General features: G+C 37.4%; 2 protein-coding genes across 2 annotated transcripts; both read right to left on the bottom strand.

Annotated features, from left to right (window-relative positions):
- Positions 1-4,270: 4,270 nt before the first annotated feature.
- LOC118348442 lies at positions 4,271-4,999 on the bottom strand. The gene has a single exon (XM_035690067.1). The coding sequence runs from the start codon at positions 4,997-4,999 to the stop codon at positions 4,271-4,273; it is 729 nt and encodes a 242-aa protein (XP_035545960.1).
- An 11,240-nt stretch (positions 5,000-16,239) lies between these two features.
- On the bottom strand, positions 16,240-17,836 carry LOC109020700 (peroxidase 3-like). The gene is made up of 4 exons (XM_019003221.2): positions 17,536-17,836; positions 17,213-17,404; positions 16,931-17,093; positions 16,240-16,845 (listed from the first exon to the last, which is right to left on the bottom strand). The coding sequence occupies exons 1-4, from the start codon at positions 17,743-17,745 to the stop codon at positions 16,430-16,432; spliced, it is 981 nt and encodes a 326-aa protein (XP_018858766.1). The 5' UTR covers positions 17,746-17,836; the 3' UTR covers positions 16,240-16,429.
- Between the last annotated feature and the right edge of the window lie 2,745 nt (positions 17,837-20,581).

The raw sequence follows: 20,581 nt of genomic DNA, 5'->3' as shown, positions 1-20,581 counted from the left end.
GGTTTGAGACAGTAGTTGCGTTTTGGATTTTGGTATGGGGGCTGGACCTGCTCCAAATTAGAGCGTTTCAAGCCCACAAACCCAACCCATTCAAGCCCATTGGCCCAGCTAAACATTTTTTCACACTGCCGTTGGTAAAATTTCTAAATGCTAGTGTACCTTGTCGTGTTGGGAAAGATTTCTTCTTCTTCTTTATTTTTTTTAATTAAATTGCAAACAAATTTCATTACATCAAAATCAATGAATACGCACACAATGAAAAAATCTTCAAACTAGATTTGGTGTAAAGTTTGATTTTACACCCTCCAATAGCAATAGCAATAGCAATAGCAATAGCAAGTGGACAGGTAAGAGATTTATGCTGAACGTGGTAGTACTTATTTGAGAAAATCGTCCTCCCGCTGTCTCCCTAGTCCCTATAAGATAATAACACTGCACTGTTTCAATGGAATAATTTTCCTCACTTTCATTGATGTGTAAATCAGAGTTATATACACAGCTTTACAATTCTATTTTAAGAAATACATAGCAGTTAAGGCTACAGATATGCAGTGCATGATTTTAGGAATAACAGCATTATTTACAACGTGATTTCAGACTAAGAATATCCTAAGAATCTCCTGTGTTGACTTGTCCATGATTTGTGCAATCTTCCTTAATACGCCCCCGCAAGATTGAGCTTCCATCGGCAAGACCAATCTTGTGACATAGAAATTCTGTACGTTGCTTTGATAAAGCCTTTGTCAATAAATCAGCCAGTTGATCATGGGTATGAACATGGTGAACCCTTAGTGTGCCACGTTGAACTAAGTCACGCACAAAATGAAGATCAATTTGAAGATGTTTGATACGTGAATGCTGAACAACATTGAAGCTAAGATGGGTGGCTCCAAGGTTGTCACATAGGAGTAGAGGTGATCCTTTAAGTGGAAAGCCAAGTTCAGTAAAAAGGCCAAGAAGCCACATGGTCTCGGAGGCTGCATTGGCGAGGGCTCGGTATTCAGCTTCTGTCGTGGATCGTGCAACCGCTTTTTGTTTCTTGGAACTCCATGAGATAGGATTAGATCCGAGGAATGTAATATAGCTGAAGTGGAGGTCCTATCATCAAGATTGCCAGCCCAGTCCGCGTCTGAGTAGGTTGTTAAAGCAGGTACAGCAGCTCTATTAAGTTGTATCCCATGAAAAATTGTTTGCTTTAAATAACGTAGGATCCTTTTAGTTGCTGTCCAGTGAGTGCTGGTTGGTCTATGCATGAACTGAGAGAGCTTGTTGACAGCAAACGAAATATCTGGGCGTGTCAAAGATAGGTACTGAAAGTTGCCAATGACCCTACGAAATTCTGAACTGTCCACAGGAGCTGTTCCATCAACAAGTTGAAGGGGAATACTAGTGGAAAGAGGAGTGGAGACATCCTTTGCTCCAAGCATGTTGGTGGTTGTTAAAAGATCACGAACATATTTATGTTGTGATAAATATAGACCCTGCCGAGTAGGTATAACTTCAACTCCTAGAAAGAAGTGAAGTGTACCCATATCTTTAAGAGAGAATCTGTCACCAAGTTGCTTAATTGTGGAGTCCACAAATGTAGAACTATTTCCTGTGATGACAAAATCATCAACATAGACCAAGAAATAGCAAGTGATGCTGTCTTTTGTGTAGATGAACAAAGAGGTATCAGCTTTTGAGTTTTGGAACCCGAGCTCAAGAAGAGAATTTTTCAAGGCAGTGTAACAAGCCCTAGGGGCTTGTTTGAGCCCATAGATGAACTTCCGTAATCTGCACACATAATCAGCCTTGGACAGATCCTTAAAACCAGGGGGTTGCATCATATAGACAGTTTCAGTTAAGTCCCCATGTAGAAACGCATTATTAACATCTAATTGCCTCAACTCCCACCCATTCATAACAGCAATGGCCAAAACAGAGCGAATAGTCGCAGGTTTGACTACGGGGCTAAATGTTTCTTTGTAATCAAGCCCGGGGCGTTGATTGTAGCCCTTTGCCACAAAACGAGCCTTGAATTTATCAACAGATCCATCAGATTTTCGTTTCACTCGAAACACCCATTTACAACCCACAGGCTGACAGTTTGGAGGAGGAGGGACTAAATCCCAAGTGCCATGCTTCATAACTGCGGTGAGCTCATTGGACATAGCAGTACGCCACTGAGGGTGAGAAGTGGCTTGACTCACACACGTTGGTTCAATGGTCTGTGGGAGGGGATGTTTGGTTACGGCATGGATTTGTTTAGGTTTAAAAATTTTATTCATGGACCGGGTTGTCATTGGGTGTAGACGCTGACCTAGGTTTTGATTGGTGGGAAAATTTGGGTTTGTCGGGGATTGGGTGGTTTCGGTCTGACCTAAATTGGGAAAAACAGGGGAGTTTGAAGGGATATACAATGGTAAAGTACAAAGAGAGGCATGCTCATGTATAGACAAAGCATTTGAAGAATCATGCCCTAGATGATGAGATGAGGATGCAGAGTGAGGAAGATCACCGAGATTACCTGAGGATGCTGCGGCGACGGCAAGAACCCCTTCCGGAGGCACTGGTGTGGACGTTGCTTGCTGATGCGATGATGGCAGACCTGGAGGTGTCGGGGCATGGGGAAAGAGCTGAACGTGAGGTTGGGTATGCGGTGAGAGGTACGGGTTTGGGCATCTGGGCGTGTTGGAGGAGTCGACTGAAGGTGCTTTTTGATTTTCATCAAATAACACGTGTTGGGAGATGTACAGTTTATTGCTGTTGAGATCCAAACATTTGTATGCGTTCTGTGTTTGTGAATATCCGAGAAAGACACACGAGATTGATTTTGGCTGCATTTTATGGGTGTTATAGGGCCGGGTAAAAGGATAGCACAGACACCCAAATTGTCTCAACTTGAGATAATTGGGTTTTTGACCAAAAGAACTTCATACGGTGATTTATTTTGAAGAAGAGATGTGGGTTGTCGATTAATCAAATATGAGGCTGTTTGAAATGCATGTGGCCAATATGTGAGAGATAAAGATGCATCATGAAGTAAGGTAAGGCCAGTTTCAACAAGATGTCTATGCCTTCGTTCAGAAACACCATTTTGTTGTGGTGTGTATGGTGCAGTGGTGTAGTGACTAATGCCATGAAGTGACAAAAAAGATTTGAGAGCAAGAAATTCACCACCATTATCAGAGTATAAACTTTTGATTTTGGTTTGGAAGCGTGTTTCAACAAAATTTTTGAAATGCGGAAAAATACTAGACACACCAGATTTGGTAGCCATAGGATAGAACCACATATATTTAGTGTAGTGATCAACAAAAAGAAGATAGTAACGGAATCCATCAATTCCAGTGTAATGAGCAGGGCCCCAAACATCAGTGTAAATGAGTTCAAGAGGAGCATGACTGTGAAGACTAGTGGATCGAAAAGGTTGTTGATGTGCTTTATTGATAGAACAAGAACTACATAATGAAGACAATTTATTTGTTGTAACAGGAAGTGAAAACTTAGTAACAAGATTTTGAACGATTTTGAGGGAGGGATGTCCAAGACGCTTGTGCCATCCATCAATCGACGTCCGTTCATGCACATTAGCAACCATTTTTTGAGACGTAGCCACAAGTGATTCCGGAAGGATGTAAACGCCGTTTTCACATGCACCTCTTATTAGGGTCTCTCCCGTGATCTTGTCCTTCACAAAAAAATGAAAAGGGTGAAACTCAATAAAAACATTATTGTGTTTGGTGAGATGATGGACAAAAATTAAATTTTTGCGAAGATGTGGAACACAAAGAGTATCATGTAAAATAAAAGTTCGATTAGGTGATTGTAAGGCCAAGGAACCAGTGTGTGAGATTGCCAAACCTGAACCATCACCAAGTATAACTTCATCAGTGCCGTCATATTCAGAATGAATAGATAAATTAGCAAGATCACCAGTGATATTATGGGAGGCTGCTGAATCAATGAGCCATTTTTTTTCTTTTGGCAGTGAAGTCGCAGTACAGTTTACAGTGGCATCGGTAGACTGTAATTGAGGACACGACTTGGCTTTGTGTCCAAATTGGTCACAGAGTTGGCACTTAGGCTGATAACGCCTATTGGGATTGTTGGGCTTACCAGACCCATTGTGGAAGCGGCGTCCATCACGGGATCCATTCTGCATGTGAGTTGGATTCTGGCCTTGGGTCCGTTGAGGCCCATTAGGCTTATAAAAGCCTTTTGCTGAAGCGCCCCCTTGCGAGTCGGACTTCATCCTGTTCGTGTAGTTGGCAGCAACTACAAGCTGCTAGGTTGCAGCCTCCAGACGCTGCAGATAACTCTCATGTCCCACCAAGAGATCGTGCAGTTCTTCAAACGCCAATGGAGTCTCCCTTGTCTGGATTGGCGCTGCGATCTCCCGAAACTCAGGCCCGAGTCCATTCAAGACATAAAGGGTGAGATCATCATCCGAAATCGAGTGATCGATGATGGTGATCTCATTGGCTAGGGCCTTCACAGCGTGTAAATAGTCTGTAATCGACCGATTCCCACGTTGAATCAAGGTGAGTTCCTCCTTGAGTTGCATAGCCCTAGTTCTAGACCGGCTAGCATACATTGTGGTGAGTTTCTTCCAAGCCTCATGAGAGGTTTTGGCAGTAGAAATAAGGGGAGTAATTGTGGGAGATGTAGAGGCTAAAATTGCACTGAGAATGAGCTTATCCTGTCGAACCCAATGGGTTTTGTGTAAGGAGACAGTGGATCCGTGTGCAGGGGAGGGGCAAATGGAGGTGCCATTGACATAGTCAAGGAGATCGTAGCCAATGAGAAGGGCTTCGAATTGGGCACGCCATTGAGGAAACGTGGAGGGTGTTAATTTTTCATTGATTTGTGCAGTGATATTGAGGGCAATAAGAGGTGTCTCAGTGGATGAGATGGGTTGAGAGTTGGGATTAATGGGTGGAGTTTGATTTGTGGAGGAAGACATGGTGGAGATTGGGATCGGTTGCTCGTTAGAGAGAGGCTCTTCTGATACCATATAAGATAATAACACTGCACTGTTTCAATGGAATAATTTTCCTCACTTTCATTGATGTGTAAATCAGAGTTATATACACAGCTTTACAATTCTATTTTAAGAAATACATAGCAGTTAAGGCTACAGATATGCAGTGCATGATTTTAGGAATAACAGCATTATTTACAACGTGATTTCAGACTAAGAATATCCTAAGAATCTCCTGTGTTGACTTGTCCATGATTTGTGCAATCTTCCTTAATAGTCCCTTCAGTCACTCTTCCTCTCTCTCATCTCATTTCAAGCCCCTCGCCTCAAAATCGAAACCCTTTTGTTGCCCCAAGCCCATCCCTTTCATCGTCGCGAAGCTCTCTCTCTCTCTCTCTCTCTCTCTCAATAGGTCGACAAATCTTCGTCACGAACTCGAGTCCACCTCTTCTTCCTTAATAATGCCTTTCCCGAGAGTGATCTTGTTGAGCTAGCTTCTCTGTATACTTCATTTGCCAAAAGGGAACTGCATCAAGGTGACCTTTCCAGATAGTTAAGAGATTTGTTTCATTGCTGCTCCATTTTTGCACAAGAATAGACGACTATGCCCACACGTCAATAGCTACTACACAACTCCATAAAACATGGCAAATGGATTCCTACTCTCTTTCACATATGAGGCATAAATGATTTTCAATTATTCTCTTATGTGTTAGGTTTTACCTTGTCGAAAGACAGACATTAATAACTTTCCATATAAATGTTTTCACCACACCTTGGACATTAAGATTCTATAGTATTTTCCATCCCTTATTGTCACTTGTCTGTCTTGATGATTCACCACTATCATTTCTTTTTTTTTTTTTCATCTCTAGATGGCATTCACTCCTCACACTAAAAACATCAGATTTGGTGCCCCAGATTAGCTTATCTATGCTCCCACTTTGACTAATTGGGATTTTACATATCATATATGCTTCCTCTTTGTTGAAAGATCCCTTTATTATTTCTTTATTCCAGCTTCTTCTATCTACATCAATAAGTTCCTTCACTCTTGAACCTTTATCAAAATTCTTCACTTGAGACTGAATATAGAAAGCTAATGGCTTTGGAAACCATCTCTCTCATATTTTGATTTCCTGTTCATTCTCAACCCTTCAAATCAATCCTGCTTTCAACAAATTCCAAGCACTCCATATATTTCTCCAGATCATAGATGGACCCTGACCCCATCTTGCTCCAATTTCTCCAATGTATTTTGTACTCATTATGTTTGTGCTCGCACCAAAACCTAGTCATTATAGATGAAATTTCTGTACGAAGCCTCTTTGGTAATTTAAAAACACTCATATGACAGGTGGAGATTGCTTAAGTGACAACCTTTAGGAGAATTTCCTTCCCTGTTTGGGATAGAAATTGATTCTTCTAATTATTTATCTTTTGCCATACTCTGTCCTTAATAGTTTTAAAGGTATTATATTATACTTTGCTTTCCCCACCATTGTAGGCAATCCCAAATAATTTTCATAGCAGCTACTATCTCTTGCTCCTACTGCCCTTAGTATCTCTTTTTTCTGTTTTTCCTTTGTATTTGAGCTGAAAAATATCGATGTTATTTACTTGTTTTAGATATTGCCCTGATGCCTGTTCATACATATCTAATAATTTACTCAGTCTTCTCCATTCATCCAAGCTAGACCTTCCAAATATAATACTGTTATCTGCAAAAAGTAGATGTGTAGGTTTTGTTCCTCATCTAGGCACTTGCATATCCTTTATCTCCCCTTTGTTCTCAACTTTATTTATCAAAGTGCCAAGACCTTCAGCACACGGTAGAAATACCCAACCAATTATCATTATTCAAAATGAGATAGATATAGTATGTGGATCTCATCACAACATTAAATTTTGGAGTTAACATTTAAGGGCAATATTTAATGTACTGGAGCCCACATACTATTTCTATCTTTCTTCGAGCTTTATAAAGTTGATTAGTTCAGACAATTATAGAAAAAATTGAGACTTCTAAGAGAATGTATAGGAAATAAGGTAAGATGGAGAATTTGTAAATAGTAATAAAATAGGTTGAGTTATGATATTTTATTAAGTTTTGAAAAGTGAGAGAGAAAAAATTAAATAAAAATATTATAAAATAAAAATATTATTAAAATATAATTTTTTTAATATTATATTTATTTTGAGATTTGAAAAAATTATCTTTTTTTTTTACGTTTTATTTAAAAATTTTAAAAAATTATAATAATTAAATGAATAAGTTAAATATTTAAAATTAAAAAATAATTATATTTAAGTGATATTTATAAATAAAATAAAATAATATGGAATGATAAAACCTTTTCCAAACAACTCCCAATTTTCTGACCCACATATTTTTTATAATTTCAAAATAGATAGACATGACATGTGGACTCATTGCATTAAATGCTTCTAATAAAAAATTTGGATCCAAATATTACATGCAGTAGAGTATATATACCGTGTCAATTCTTCTCTTAAATGATAGAAAATGTTCAATGAAAAAATTGCAAGAAATCCTAATTCTTGTAAAAAGCCCGATCCTAGATCTTGAGCATGTGATTGGCTCGTTTGGTTACACATATAAAATAAAATTAGATGAAAGTTAAATAAAATATTCATTAACGTTGTATTTCGCACACTTTTGATTTAGGTTTCAACAGCTTAGGTCTTCCGAGCTGGATCTCGATCGGTGCTGTATGGAGCCTCCAGTAGTGGTTTGATGTGGCTGTACGGTGTCGGTGCGTTCATCCATGACAACGAATAGTATTTAAATGTGGATAAAATAAGAAGAGATAAACACGCAGATTTACGTCATTCAGCACTAGGCTTACGTCCACGAGGCTTAGAGAGGGGAGATTCTACTATAATAAACTCATTTATAGTTTCTCATAGTCCCTCATTTCTCAATGCACAATTGAAGCTGTAGCTCTATTGGTTGGAGAAGAAGTCCTTTCTGAAACTCTCAGGTTGAAGAAGAACCCAAAAGTTGAAAGAAAATTAAGCGTCCCCCCAAAAAAAGTCCCAGTCCCTTTTATTTGACACTCTGCTTGTGTGTCCCTCAACAGTGATGAGGGATGTCTGTTTTTGCGTGTCTGACACCCTTTTATTGGCTTTAAATCACTTTCCTATTTTTTTCTTCTGACATCTTACACCTTGTCTTCCCTTACTTTATGTCAAATCCCTAATTTTTCTCTCCTGATATTACTTTCTCATCTCCGATACTGCACTTCTCATGCCTTTATCCCATTTCTTTCACTCATTCTCTCATTTCTCCTAGTGGGTTGCCCCTAATGGGCTGAGTCCAGGAAATTCCATGAGTTCGAGAAAAAATTCCCTCACAGTTATCCCGCCAATTCCTATTGAACCTGCCTGATGAGAATTATTTAGCCTGTTTTCCATTCGTCTTGCCTCATTTTGCTGGATCGTCAGTTTTTTTGCTTGCCAGTCTTTTGGTGGGGTTCTACCCCGCGAACCTTCCTCTTGTCGCTTTGTCCTACTGATTTATTTTAACCTTCTTTTTCTTTTATATTTCCCTTAGCTATTTCCTTTAGTTGCATTTCTTTTCACTCCTATATCCTTTAGCTCCTATTTCCTTAGTCATCTTTCCTTTCGCTACTATTTCTTTTAGTTGCCTTTTCCTTCGCTCCCATTTCCTTAGCTGGCTTTCGATTTCGCTCATATTTCCTTTTGTTATCTCTCATTTCACTCCTATTCCTTTTAACTCCATTTCTTTCGCTTCTATTGGTTTACCCCATCGGGCCTTTTTTATTCCCCTTTGCTTTCCTCTTCATTTGCTTCTTCCTGCATTCTCAGAATGTTAGTTTCTGTTTGTAAATATTCATTTGATGGAGATTCTGTTGATGAAAATTTCGTTGTTGAGGAATCTGTTGCTGATGGTGATTTCATTGATGTAGAGTACATTGGTGGAAATTCTATCTTCGAGTGGTCAGGGGCCGATCCGCACTCCTCCGTGAGAGGGATAAGGCAATCTTTTAGATCTACCTTTCCCTTTTTGCCTCGCTGGAAGGTAAAATGTTGATGGCAATGTAGATTCTGTTAGTGGAGATTTCGTTGATGACGTCCATGTTTTTCTCTTCATTATTCGGGTGGCCCATAGACTCGGCCCGCTCTCGTTCGGGGAAAGGTCGGAATGCCTTGTGCCAAACCGCCTATTTCTCCCGCGAGGAGGTAATTTGGATAGCGATGTGGCTAGTCCGTTCTTTCACCCTGATGGGGGTCGGGGTAAGTATTCAAGCAGCCTTAGGATTGAACCCACTCTCCTTCGCGGGAGGAACAAGATGGCTGCTGGCTCATCTCATCCTTTTGTTCCCTGCGGTAGGTGAGTTATTCGAACAGTTTGTTCTGGACTCGCTTCCGCTCGTTGACCCTGCATGAAATGGTAAGTTTGGATTAGGTTGACGCTGATCCCACATTTCGTCGTAGCTGGGGTCTGGGTAAGTTATTCGAGTTAGGGGTGGGCAGTGGGGCCTCGCCCCCGCTACCCCGCCCCCGCTACCCCGCCCCTCATCTAGGGGCCGTAGCAGGGGTGGGTGACGGGGAGGGCCTAACCCCGCCGCGCATTTCCCCTGCCCAGCCCCCGTCCCCATTTATATATATATATATATTATATACATATATATAAACATAAATATCTATTTATATTTTACAAATTATATATATATAAATATATATTACAATTTATTAGACTTGTTTACAAAATATACATTGACAAATTTAAAAACTACATAGTTTAAAAAGTAATACAATACAATTTACATAAAATATGCACTAACAAATTTAAAAATTACATAGTTTTTAAATTATAGTCATATTTATAAAATTTAAATTTATAATTTAGATCTAAAAATGTATTTTTAATTATTTTTGCACTTATAAATAATTTTTAAATAAAATAAATATAGTATTTTTTTTAAGTGAAAAGAGGCGGGGCAAATTGGGAATCCGCCCTGCACCTCACCCACTGGGGCGGAGTACCTCGCCCCTGCATCCCGGGGCCGGCGTGCGGGGAAGGGGAAGGGGTGCCCCCGCCCCGTAGGGGGCAGGTAGCACCCCTAATTCGAGTAGCCGCGAGACTGATCCTGCTCTCCACTGTGGGAGGGATAAGACAACCTTAAGTTCTACCTTTGCTCATGGTATCTCGCAAGGAGGTAAGTCGTTCGGACAATTTACTACTGAAGCCACTCCCCCCCGTTGACACTGACAAGGAAGGTAAGCATTTTCATTCGGGTAGCTGAGGACTTACCCGCACTCCTCCGCATAAAGGATAAGAAAACCTTTAGGCCTACCTTCCTTTATATTGCATGGTCGAGGGGCCACTAAGGTCAACTGCAGTGGTCGAGGTCCACCCCTCAGACGGCAGAGGATGCTGGCAGTCCAAATGGTAACTATCGGCAGGACCAAGGGGCTAACGATGGTCTACAGTAAGCTCGCTACATGCTTGGATTACATGGCCAAAGGCCATTGCTGCCCGCCATGCGTTGGGGCGAGCTGGAGGTGCTCAAGCTGGGACATAATTTTTCGGCAAAACACATGGCAGTGGGGGGCAGTTGCCCGCTGCCTACTAGAGCCACAGGAAGTGGGGTTGCCTTTGGGGCGCACAGGGGAGCATGCACCCGTTGCCCACTACGCATGGTGTTCCTCGTAGGGGAACTTCGTGGCTGAGGTAAAAACTCTGGTGACCCTCACGGTGGTTGTCAGTCTCCGCAATTGGGCCCATGGACAGTGGGTCATAGGCTCCTTAGGTGTACGGGGGCATACATCCGCGCACCGACGTGAGGAAGACCTTCATGGCTAGAGGTCGGCGCGATGGAGATAGAGACTGCCGACGGGTTAGTAGGTCTCGCGGCGGGATGCCGTGAGGCTCTTGGGTGCAAGCAGGTCAATAGGTCTTAGTAAGTCTCACGTGCACCCCTTGCATACTGTGCATGGACTGTGCACTTAAGTGCACAGTGCCTGCACTTTGTGTATGTATATGCACCCAGTGTACTCTTAAGCTCAAGTGGCCAAAGAGTTTGGGACCCCAGCCCTACACGCAGGATATATCTAAAAAATATTTAAATGCAATGTATTTTTAATCACCTTTTTCCTGCAGTGGTGCTTTTCATAAAAATAAAAGTGGAAAGGTTGAAGATACTTATCTGGAAAATTTTCATCTGCTCTTTCAAATATGAGTTCCTTGTTTTCTTTGCGAAGCATTTGCACTTTGTCAGTCAACTTCGTCACCCATTCTTCCATGGTTTTCAGCTTGCCTCCATGGCTTTCTCTATATCACTTCTGAGCTGTCCGGAACAAGTTGTCGCAAGCATACGAAATACACGTAAGATCTATAACGATACTACAGACGGCGTCACTGTTAACGTCGTGATTCGCACGTCTTTGCGCTAGGTTCCAGCAACTTAGGTCTTTTGAGCTGGGCTTCAATCGGTGCTGTGTGGAGCCCTCGACAGTGGTCTGGTGCGGCTGTACGGTGTTAGTGTGTTCATCCGTAGCGATGAACAGTACTTAAATGCAGAGAAAATAAGAAGAGATGAACACGCAGATTTACATAGTTCAGCACTAAACCTACATCTACGGGGGCCTAGAGAGGGGAGCTTCCACTATAATAAACTTATTTGCAGTTTCTCATTGCATCTTATTTCTCAATGTATAATGGAAGTTGTAGTTCTATTGGCTGGAGAAGAATTTCTCTTTGGAGTTCTCATGTTGCATAAGAAGTCGAAGAAGAACCCAAAAGTCGAAAGAAAATTAAGCGTCCCCTAAAAAAAAGTCTCAATCTCTAATATCTGACCCTCTACTTACATGTCACTCGGTAGTGGTGAGAGATGTCTATTTTTGCGTGTCTGACCCCCTCTCCTTGGCTTTAAGTCACTTATCTACTTTTCTCTCCTGACACTTGATACTTTTCATTTTCTTGCTTTATGTTAATTACTCATTTTTCTCTCCTAATATTACTTTTTCATCTATGATGATGTGCTTCCAATACCTTTGTCCCTCTCTTTCACTCATTTTGTCATTTCTCCTCTAGTTGGTTCCCCCCAAATGGATTGAGTTCAGAAAATTCTATGGGTTGGGTGAAAAATTCTCTCATAATATTGTTTGAAATACAAATTTTTAATATAATTTTTATTTTTAGATTTGAAAAAAATTAAATTATTTTTTATATTTTATTTAAAAGTTTAAAAAAATTATAATGATAATATGAGATGAAAAAATTTATGAAAAGAAACCATAATTGAATCTTATGTTCTAATTTTAAAAGTAGAGAGTTGGGACAATATTTTTTTAGACTTCATTACATTAATATTAAAGAAAAATAAAAAGGGAAAAACTTATAGACGGATGAATTTAAAACCTTATTTTTACACTGGCCAATCGCATCATCCAAGAGAAGGGACGCTGCAGCTCAAAGCGCTCGATCCCTCTAATCTATTTCCTGTACTGATGAGCCTCCAACCGGACTACAACCCAATCGGCATGTCATTTCAAATAAGCAAATGATGTAATTTTTAAAGGGCAGTGCTAAAGCTCCTGCTAGGGCTCCCGCGGGGGCTGTAGCAAGTATTTATTATTTATTTGTATTTTTTTAAGTTATTTTTTATATAAATTTTTTAATATTTTTTAATATTTTTAAAGTATAAAATAAATTTAAAATATTATTAAAAATATATTTTTAATCAAAAAATAAAAATAAAATTATTAAAAAATACTTCATTAATCACGAAGTAAAATAAAAATTATAAAAATATAATTTTTATTTTACTTCGTGATTAAGAAAATATTGTTTAATAATATTATGAATTTTTTTTTTTATAAATGATGATGCTAAAGCCACCGCTGGAGCTTCCATTGGCTCTAATATAGTATTTTTTCATGTATTTTTTTAAATTATTTTTATATAGATGTTTTTAATACTTTTAAATATTTTAAAAAATTAAAATAAATTTAAAACATCATTAAAAAATACTTTCTTAATCAAAAAGTAAAAAAATAAATTATTAAAAAATACTTTCTTAATCACGAAATAAAATAAAAAATATTTTAATATTTTACTTCATAATTAAGAAAGTATTTTTTAATAATTTAATAATTTTTTTATTTTTTTAAAATATTTAAAATTATTAAAAAAATCTATATAAAACAAAAAATAAAAACATATAAAAAAATATAGAGCCCCCAACGAGCCCCACCAAGAGCTCTAGCTTTATTCATTTTTAAATATTATATCATGTACTGGTTTTTCTCTTTCCATTTTGAACCTGGCAAAAACCCATGCTTTGAAGTTTTGAATTTGAACCTGGCAAAAACCCATGCTTTGAACCTGGCAAAAACCCATGCTTTAAGGTTTTGAATTTGAACTTATGGCAGCGTGAAAAGATCACTTCGAATTCTGTAACTTTGCAGCTAAACTTTTCTTCTTTCTATTTTTTTATAGCATTTTTTTTATCAACTCCTAGAGAGAAGGTACCGTTGAGAAGACAAAAAAAAAAAAGAGAGAGAGAGAAATAAGTTTTGAATTTTCCGGGTAACGTTACCTCTTGGATTTGACATGATTACAGATTCTTTCTTTCTTTTTTTCTGGATTGTCTCAATGTAAACAATACTTCTGAAATTGAAAAACGAGATTCTTGTTTTCATTCTTTTTCTATTGTTTTTGGGTTTATTGGTCTATTGTCACTTGGTTGAGCGGCTCCATTTTATCTAGTATTTTGCAGAAAATGAAAGACAGCAAACTGATTTTAATGGCAGAGTTTGATCAGCTTGGTTCCGTTTTTGAGAAAATGAAGGAGCGCAAGCTGATTTAATGGTTTGATCTTAATGTTTGAGTTTGAAAAAGTTGCGTTTCAAGATCGCTGACAAAGACAAGGGAGAGAAGAAGATTTTCAATAAAATTGTGTGTAACATACGGATCCTCAAATTATGACATAAAATAGTTTTAATCTATTTAGTTTTTATCATAAATACTTTAATTCGGATTACTATTATTATTTTAGAGAATAAATATAGTTAAATTATTAGTTTAAATTTTTACTAAGTTTTGAATATTCCAAATCTATTGATCGAGTTTAAATTTTTATTAAAGTCACTTCTTTAAAAGTCAGTATTTATATATCACGTATGTCGTGATATTTGCAAGCACGTCATTCATCATGTTTGATTCTGCATATTATAGTGATGAATGTATTTTACATCTCACGTTGCATAAAACACATGAGGTTTTTTTTATACTCAAGTAGAAGATAAGATCAGAACAGTTAATAAGATGATCATTTAGATGTATGGTACCAATGCAATTTAAGGATGAATGTGCAAGCTACAGAGCTAAGCATGACCTATCATAGTATGCTAGAATATTATTAGCAACTCCTCTTGCGACAGTGGGATGTGAGGTCGGTGCACTACCTTGTACACATGGTTAAGTGTGCGGGCCAGTAAAATAAGTAGATAAGTAAGATAATTCAAGACAAGTTATTCATGTCATAGCATACGTATGAACAATCATGATTTTAAATTCTCAGCATGAAATATTTTATGAAAAACCTTATATTACTTATGTTTACGTTGCGATGAGTTTCTTACTAAGTCTTCGATTTATTTTAGTTATTTTTATATTTTTAAACCACCCCAGGTGAGCGTGATGATGGGTACCAGCAGGCGGGCTAGATTTAGATGGAGCAGACTTGTTAGAATAAATTTATTTTTATGACAGACAATGTATTTAGTTATTGAATTTTTTTATTTAATATTGTTGGGGACATGTTTTATTAAATAATTCTTTTATGAAATAAGTATTTATTTTATTAAAAAAATGAGATCTCTTACCGAGAAATTTTATTTTATGAAAACACATGACATCTCTATCCTACAAGAAGGGGTAATACATAGTATCATTTCAAAATAATATTTTTTTAACAATTTTATGAAGAATAATGATACCCTTACTCTTTATTTACTATTATTTTATTATCCAATTATTATTATTATTTTTTATTATTTGAATCTGGATTAAAATTTCAAGAACATGACATTCTTGTATAATCTAGAAAAAAATAAATGTAATCAATTAATATAATTATGTAATTTAATTAAAAATAAATTAAATTTTATAAAAATTGACTCAGAAAAAAATAAGGTCAAATTTTATAATTTTATAAAATTTAAATTAATTAATTATATTAATTAATTGAATTTATTTTCTTTTAAACTATGCAAGATTTGTAATCCAAATTTGAAAAGAAAAAACAAATATTAAGTAGAAGAGTAGTAGTAAAAGAGGTACGGTGTATCAATTACTCTTTTATGAAAGCCCAACTCATCCTATCGCAGAAGGATTGTAAAGTTGTGGATATCATCACCCAAACAATAATAATGTAACGTAAGCTACCTGCACATGCAGGTATGTCAAATTCAAAGCAAGTAGTTGAAGACTTGAAGTAGTGATAGCTGAGATTGCTCATCCGACATCTGTGTGCCCATTGACCCAATCAATGGGAGCTGGTTCTGCCCTCACCAACAAATTTCAAACACACATAGCAACCCGACCATGCATGTGACCCGTGACCTTAATCACACAGTTACAGATGTCACTCACATTAAACTCTGTCTGGTAGGAGGAACTACCCTGCATTAATAAGTTTTGTGTCCCAATTAGCCACTGGATCACGTCCTTCAAGGCTGGACGGTTCTACTCGAGAATTTGTCGTCATTTGGTTTTTAAAATATTTTGATATAAAATATTCTTAAATATTTTAAAAAAATAATTTACAATATTATTAAAAAATAATTTTTAATTATTAAATAACAAATATATAAAAATCCACTGTCGGGACATATCATTTGGACAAGCATTTTCACTCGAGAAAATATTAAAGAAACCATCAATCTGCAAGATAGCAGCCGTTGGCCAAATAAAATAAAAGATAAATTACCTAATCTAATTTTAATTAATAATATTAATAATATTTATAAATCATCTCCTCTGTTATCAAACTGATAAACAGCGAACTTTAACCACTTTATATATTCAAATTATCACACTTCTTAAAAAAACGGTAACTTTGACCACTTTATCTTCAAATTATCACTTTCTTTTAATAATTCAATAATGATTTGTCACCGACCACCATGGAAGGAGGAAGAAAAAGGTTTCTGTACAAAGTCTTGTTCGTGTATACACGAAACAGCACGCAGAAGCAGAACAGAACCAGGTTTGATTGAGGCAGAAAATGACACACAATTTCGAGATCTTAGAATTTAGAATTATTATATTCGTAACTGTTTTTCTCTCTAAATACTGGAAACGGGCACCAGAACGAGGTCCAGTTTATTCGCAAAACAACTACGATGAAAAGACACAACAAACAAACAAACAATTTGAAACTTACGTAGACAAGACATTTTACCCTATTAACTATTAACCACTGCACAGTTCTTTCTAATCTCACCGACACTCCCAGTCTTAACGTCGACCCGACCCATTTTCTCCATGGACTTGGCAAATTCAGCGAAGAAATTGTCTAGCCTTCCTTGAAGCAGTTGGGTGATGTAAGACTTTGTAGTAGCGTTGGAAGTTAAAGCAGCATCAGATTGGAATAGACCCCTTCTCTTTAGCAGGAGAGTGTAGTAGCTAAGGTCAAAAGTCTTGCGGCTTCCGGGGTCCATCTCAATAATTGTGGTATTATCATTAGGATTTGTGCACTTCCTTGCCTTGAGATTTGCAGCATATTCACTGTCCAGAGCAGGGTCCTGATCGCCCACCCCAGTGAAATTATACAGTCGGTTAGAGATGGATGAACAATGAGAGACGCCAATGGTGTGAGCACCTGATCATGAAGTAATTGACTGAAATATATTAATGTTGCCATTGAATTGAGTAAAGGTGCTTGGAAATGAGGAGGTTTGGATTACCAGAGAGCAAGACCAAATCTTTCAAATCAAGACCCTGGTTTCCAAATAGTCTTTGGAGGTTTGTGAAGTTGCTCGTTGGAGGTGGGATGTTGTTCTCTGCTTCTGATAACAAAGAGATTGTCCCGTCTCTTCGACCAGTTGGAACTGTCCAAGATGGTCCTCCCTGCATGTGAGAAACAATATTTGTATAATAACACAAAAAAAGTAAAACTTGATCCATTTTCTTACTCATTAAAGGAAAGATCAAATTGGGCTTGTTTTTAATTATGTTTTGGGTCTTACTATGGCCACGACAGAATCTCTTGCAACCAAAGCAATTGTATCTGCACAAGAGACTATGCCAGGACATTCAGCTTCAAGAAGGCTCTTCACTCTGTCGATGAAGTCAAAACCTCTGAGTGTTTGATTTGGACGACCTTCCTTCTCAGCTTGGTTGCTCGACGTTGAGTTCAGAAGCACGGATCCATCACAGCCCTAGAAAAGTCATAAAACATGAACTTTTTATGCCATCAAAACGAAGAATACAGAAGAAGAAGAAGAAGAACAAGCTCAGGAGAGAAGCATAGTGGAATGAAAAAGTTAACGAGAAAAGAGAGGACACAAACCCTGACAAAGCAGTCGTGGAAGTGCATTCTTATGAGGGCAGCAGCCAGTGATGGAGCATTATGGATATGCTTGTTAACAAAATCTTGGATAATCTTCTCGGCTTTTGGGCAGCTCTTAGAGTAAAAACCCAACTGCAGTTGAGCTTGTGTAGAACCCAAAAATCCTAAAACACCTATGATTATAATCGCAAAATAACGTATCCCTCCCATTTCAAGTACTCTGAGTTACTGTTTATATGCTTCTTTGTAGGAAGCAACTCCAGTGCGTCTACAAATGATTCTGGAAACATGAGGGGTAGATTTATAACCTTACTTTAGCTGCAGATTATAAGAAGCAATGAGGAAGAAAAGTAGACCCACGTATACGTAGCTAGCAAGCTAACCAACATGTGCTAGTAGGCCGTAATACCGTATCTTGCTGTATCATACAATATCTGAGCTTGAACATTAAAAATAAGATTAGTTAGAGCTGTCCCCCCACACGACAATTAAGTGAATAAATACCCACAAATTAGGTCCTTCCGTTCATGTGTCACAATGCATGATCGCCCTCATTTGACATTTCATTACAGAACATATTCCTTTTCCATGGTAATTAAATGGAAAATCATAAGCACCGATCCTTTAGGCATAGAACATAGTATATGCAACATTGAGTTGAATCGGAAAAAATGGCATTGATCAGTGATAAATTTAATTAAGCTGTATGTGGGGCCTAACATATATATATATATATATATATATATGCAGTACTGTACATCATGGATTTGGTGGATATAGCTAGCTGCTGATCTTTTGGCCAGAAAATGTGAAGAGGAAGACAATATTTATGCAGAATGAGATCATTTGCCACCTGCTCTTACGATGGAATTTTTGTCATATTGCTGAAGCAAGCACTTTCCTCGTCCATTATTGGGTACCTGCTGTCACCCATGGTATTAGTCTAATAACATTAAGACATAATCAAAGTGTGACACGTCCAGAATAAAGTAACTCAAGAATTTGTGATTGGCTTCTATTATATATATACATATATATGATTAATGCTAGTATGTTATTGATTTTGACATCTTATTTTGACTGTTTATGTATTTAATTTTTTTTAAATTTTTTTACTTAATAATTAAGAAAGTAATTTTTAATATATTGATATATATTTTTATTTTTTAAAAATATATAAATATTTTTAAAAAATGTAAAAAAAAAAAAAAGAAGATAAAAAAAAAAAAAATTTTGTGCTAGCCGGCATGACTAGCAGTCAAAGTTGATCAGCGGCACTCACATATATACTAGAATTAAAATATGAAAAAGACTAAAAAAGGAAGGGGACTATTTGGATAATCCCATTTGATGATCTGCTCTCTCCTTTTGCTTTCGTGCATGGTAAGGAGGAATAAAAGAAGGGGGAGCTAGCGAGCTGGCCGGGTGAAATGGTTCTTAACTTGTTTAATGGAACGCACGCATGACTTTTTGGGAAGGCTATCTGCAACGCTTAATTTTGCATAAACAAAACTGCAATGAGCCTAGCTGTAACAAATTGTGTATTGATAAATAACGTCCATGGCCGCGAGAACTAGTTTTATAAATCTACAAAGAAGGCTAGCTAGCTAGGAGAGTTATAGCTAGCTAGCCATGCACGGCCTAAGACGTTGGATATATAGATTCTTTACTTATTTTTGACTGTATCAATGAGTAGTTCAAGACATGAAACCAAATTTAATTAATACAATAGCCGAACCTTATATGAAGATCAACCAGATTCTAGGGTTACGTACCAAACTTCGAAGCATGGATTAGCATATAATTAATTCCCAATATTAATCAAAAGAAGTTCCCGTGGGATTGCTTTTCAACTAGTAGGGTCCAGCTTCGCAATTCCAGCTGCAGTCCAGAAAGGAAAAGAGAGACAGAAGAATAAATAAGAAAAGAAAAGAATCACAAAAAGCAAAAACCATTGTGCTAACAAATAATGGTTCTTTCAAAGTGGCTTTATTCATTGTCGGTGATCTGTCATTTAATCGTTTAAGTAATTAACTGTTGGGAATACATTTTGAAATACTTTGTAAATTAGAGAATATGTAAAATAATAAGAATAAATTAGAAAGAGAGAATCCGGTAAAAAAGTACGTTATGATGGATGCTTTCTTTAGAGTAGATTCTGCCACTTCTAATTATAAACATGCACTAGCCTTCTTGATAGTCTACTCCCAAGATACAATAATATCGGTTCCCGTTAATCATCCCGTCGGTGTACACAAAAGGAGAACCTTGAACCCGATATAAAATAGTCAAAACCTAAATAAAGAAAGACAAAAGGAAGGAGAAAATGTTTCTCTAATTTTTGTAGAGAATTTGAAGATCATGAATTTGTGGGTGAGGTTTCCTATTTATTGAGAATGAAAGTGCACTTGTGAAAAGTCACAATTAAAATGAAATGACACTTATAAAAAGTCATAACTTATTTAAATGAAATGATACTTGTAAAAAGTCATATCATATATAAATGAGATGGTATATGTAACATTTGGGCTCTAAGCCCAGTTCTTTGAAGTCAACCCGGTTGCATGAAGCCCGGCCCATGAGCACTTGTTGAGAGGCTTGAACGACATCGTTTTGGTGAGTGTTAATTCCCTTTTCTGCTGCACTGTTTTTCTTCCCCACGGTTTCTTCCCACTACACTGCATTTCCGCATATCGCTGAAACCGTGCACATCAACCCATAACCCTTGCAGTTGTTTTATCTCTTACCACGCTCAAGAAACGGACTCCCACATTTATGCAGACATTTTAATCGGTTCCTCTCAATTTCTCTATCCCTTCACCGTGCGTTCGACTCAAGGTGTTAGAGCTTCAACTTGTGACTCCACTGCAGTTTTGTTCAGCATCTTGAACAACCGTTGGTAACTTCTTCCTTCAATCCGGCATCTCTCTCTTTCTTCTTCTTCATTTTTCTTCCGGTTTTACTCGCCCAGGCCTCTCTCCTTTTTGGGTTTGCTCTGTTTTGATTACACACACAAACCACTCTGTTTTAACTTGCCGTATGCACA

Source organism: Juglans regia, chromosome 1, assembly GCF_001411555.2.
Source record: "Juglans regia cultivar Chandler chromosome 1, Walnut 2.0, whole genome shotgun sequence".
Taxonomy (NCBI): domain Eukaryota; kingdom Viridiplantae; phylum Streptophyta; class Magnoliopsida; order Fagales; family Juglandaceae; genus Juglans; species Juglans regia.
The sequence above is the reverse complement of the archived record's forward strand: the minus strand, read 5'-3'. Positions and strand labels throughout refer to the sequence as shown.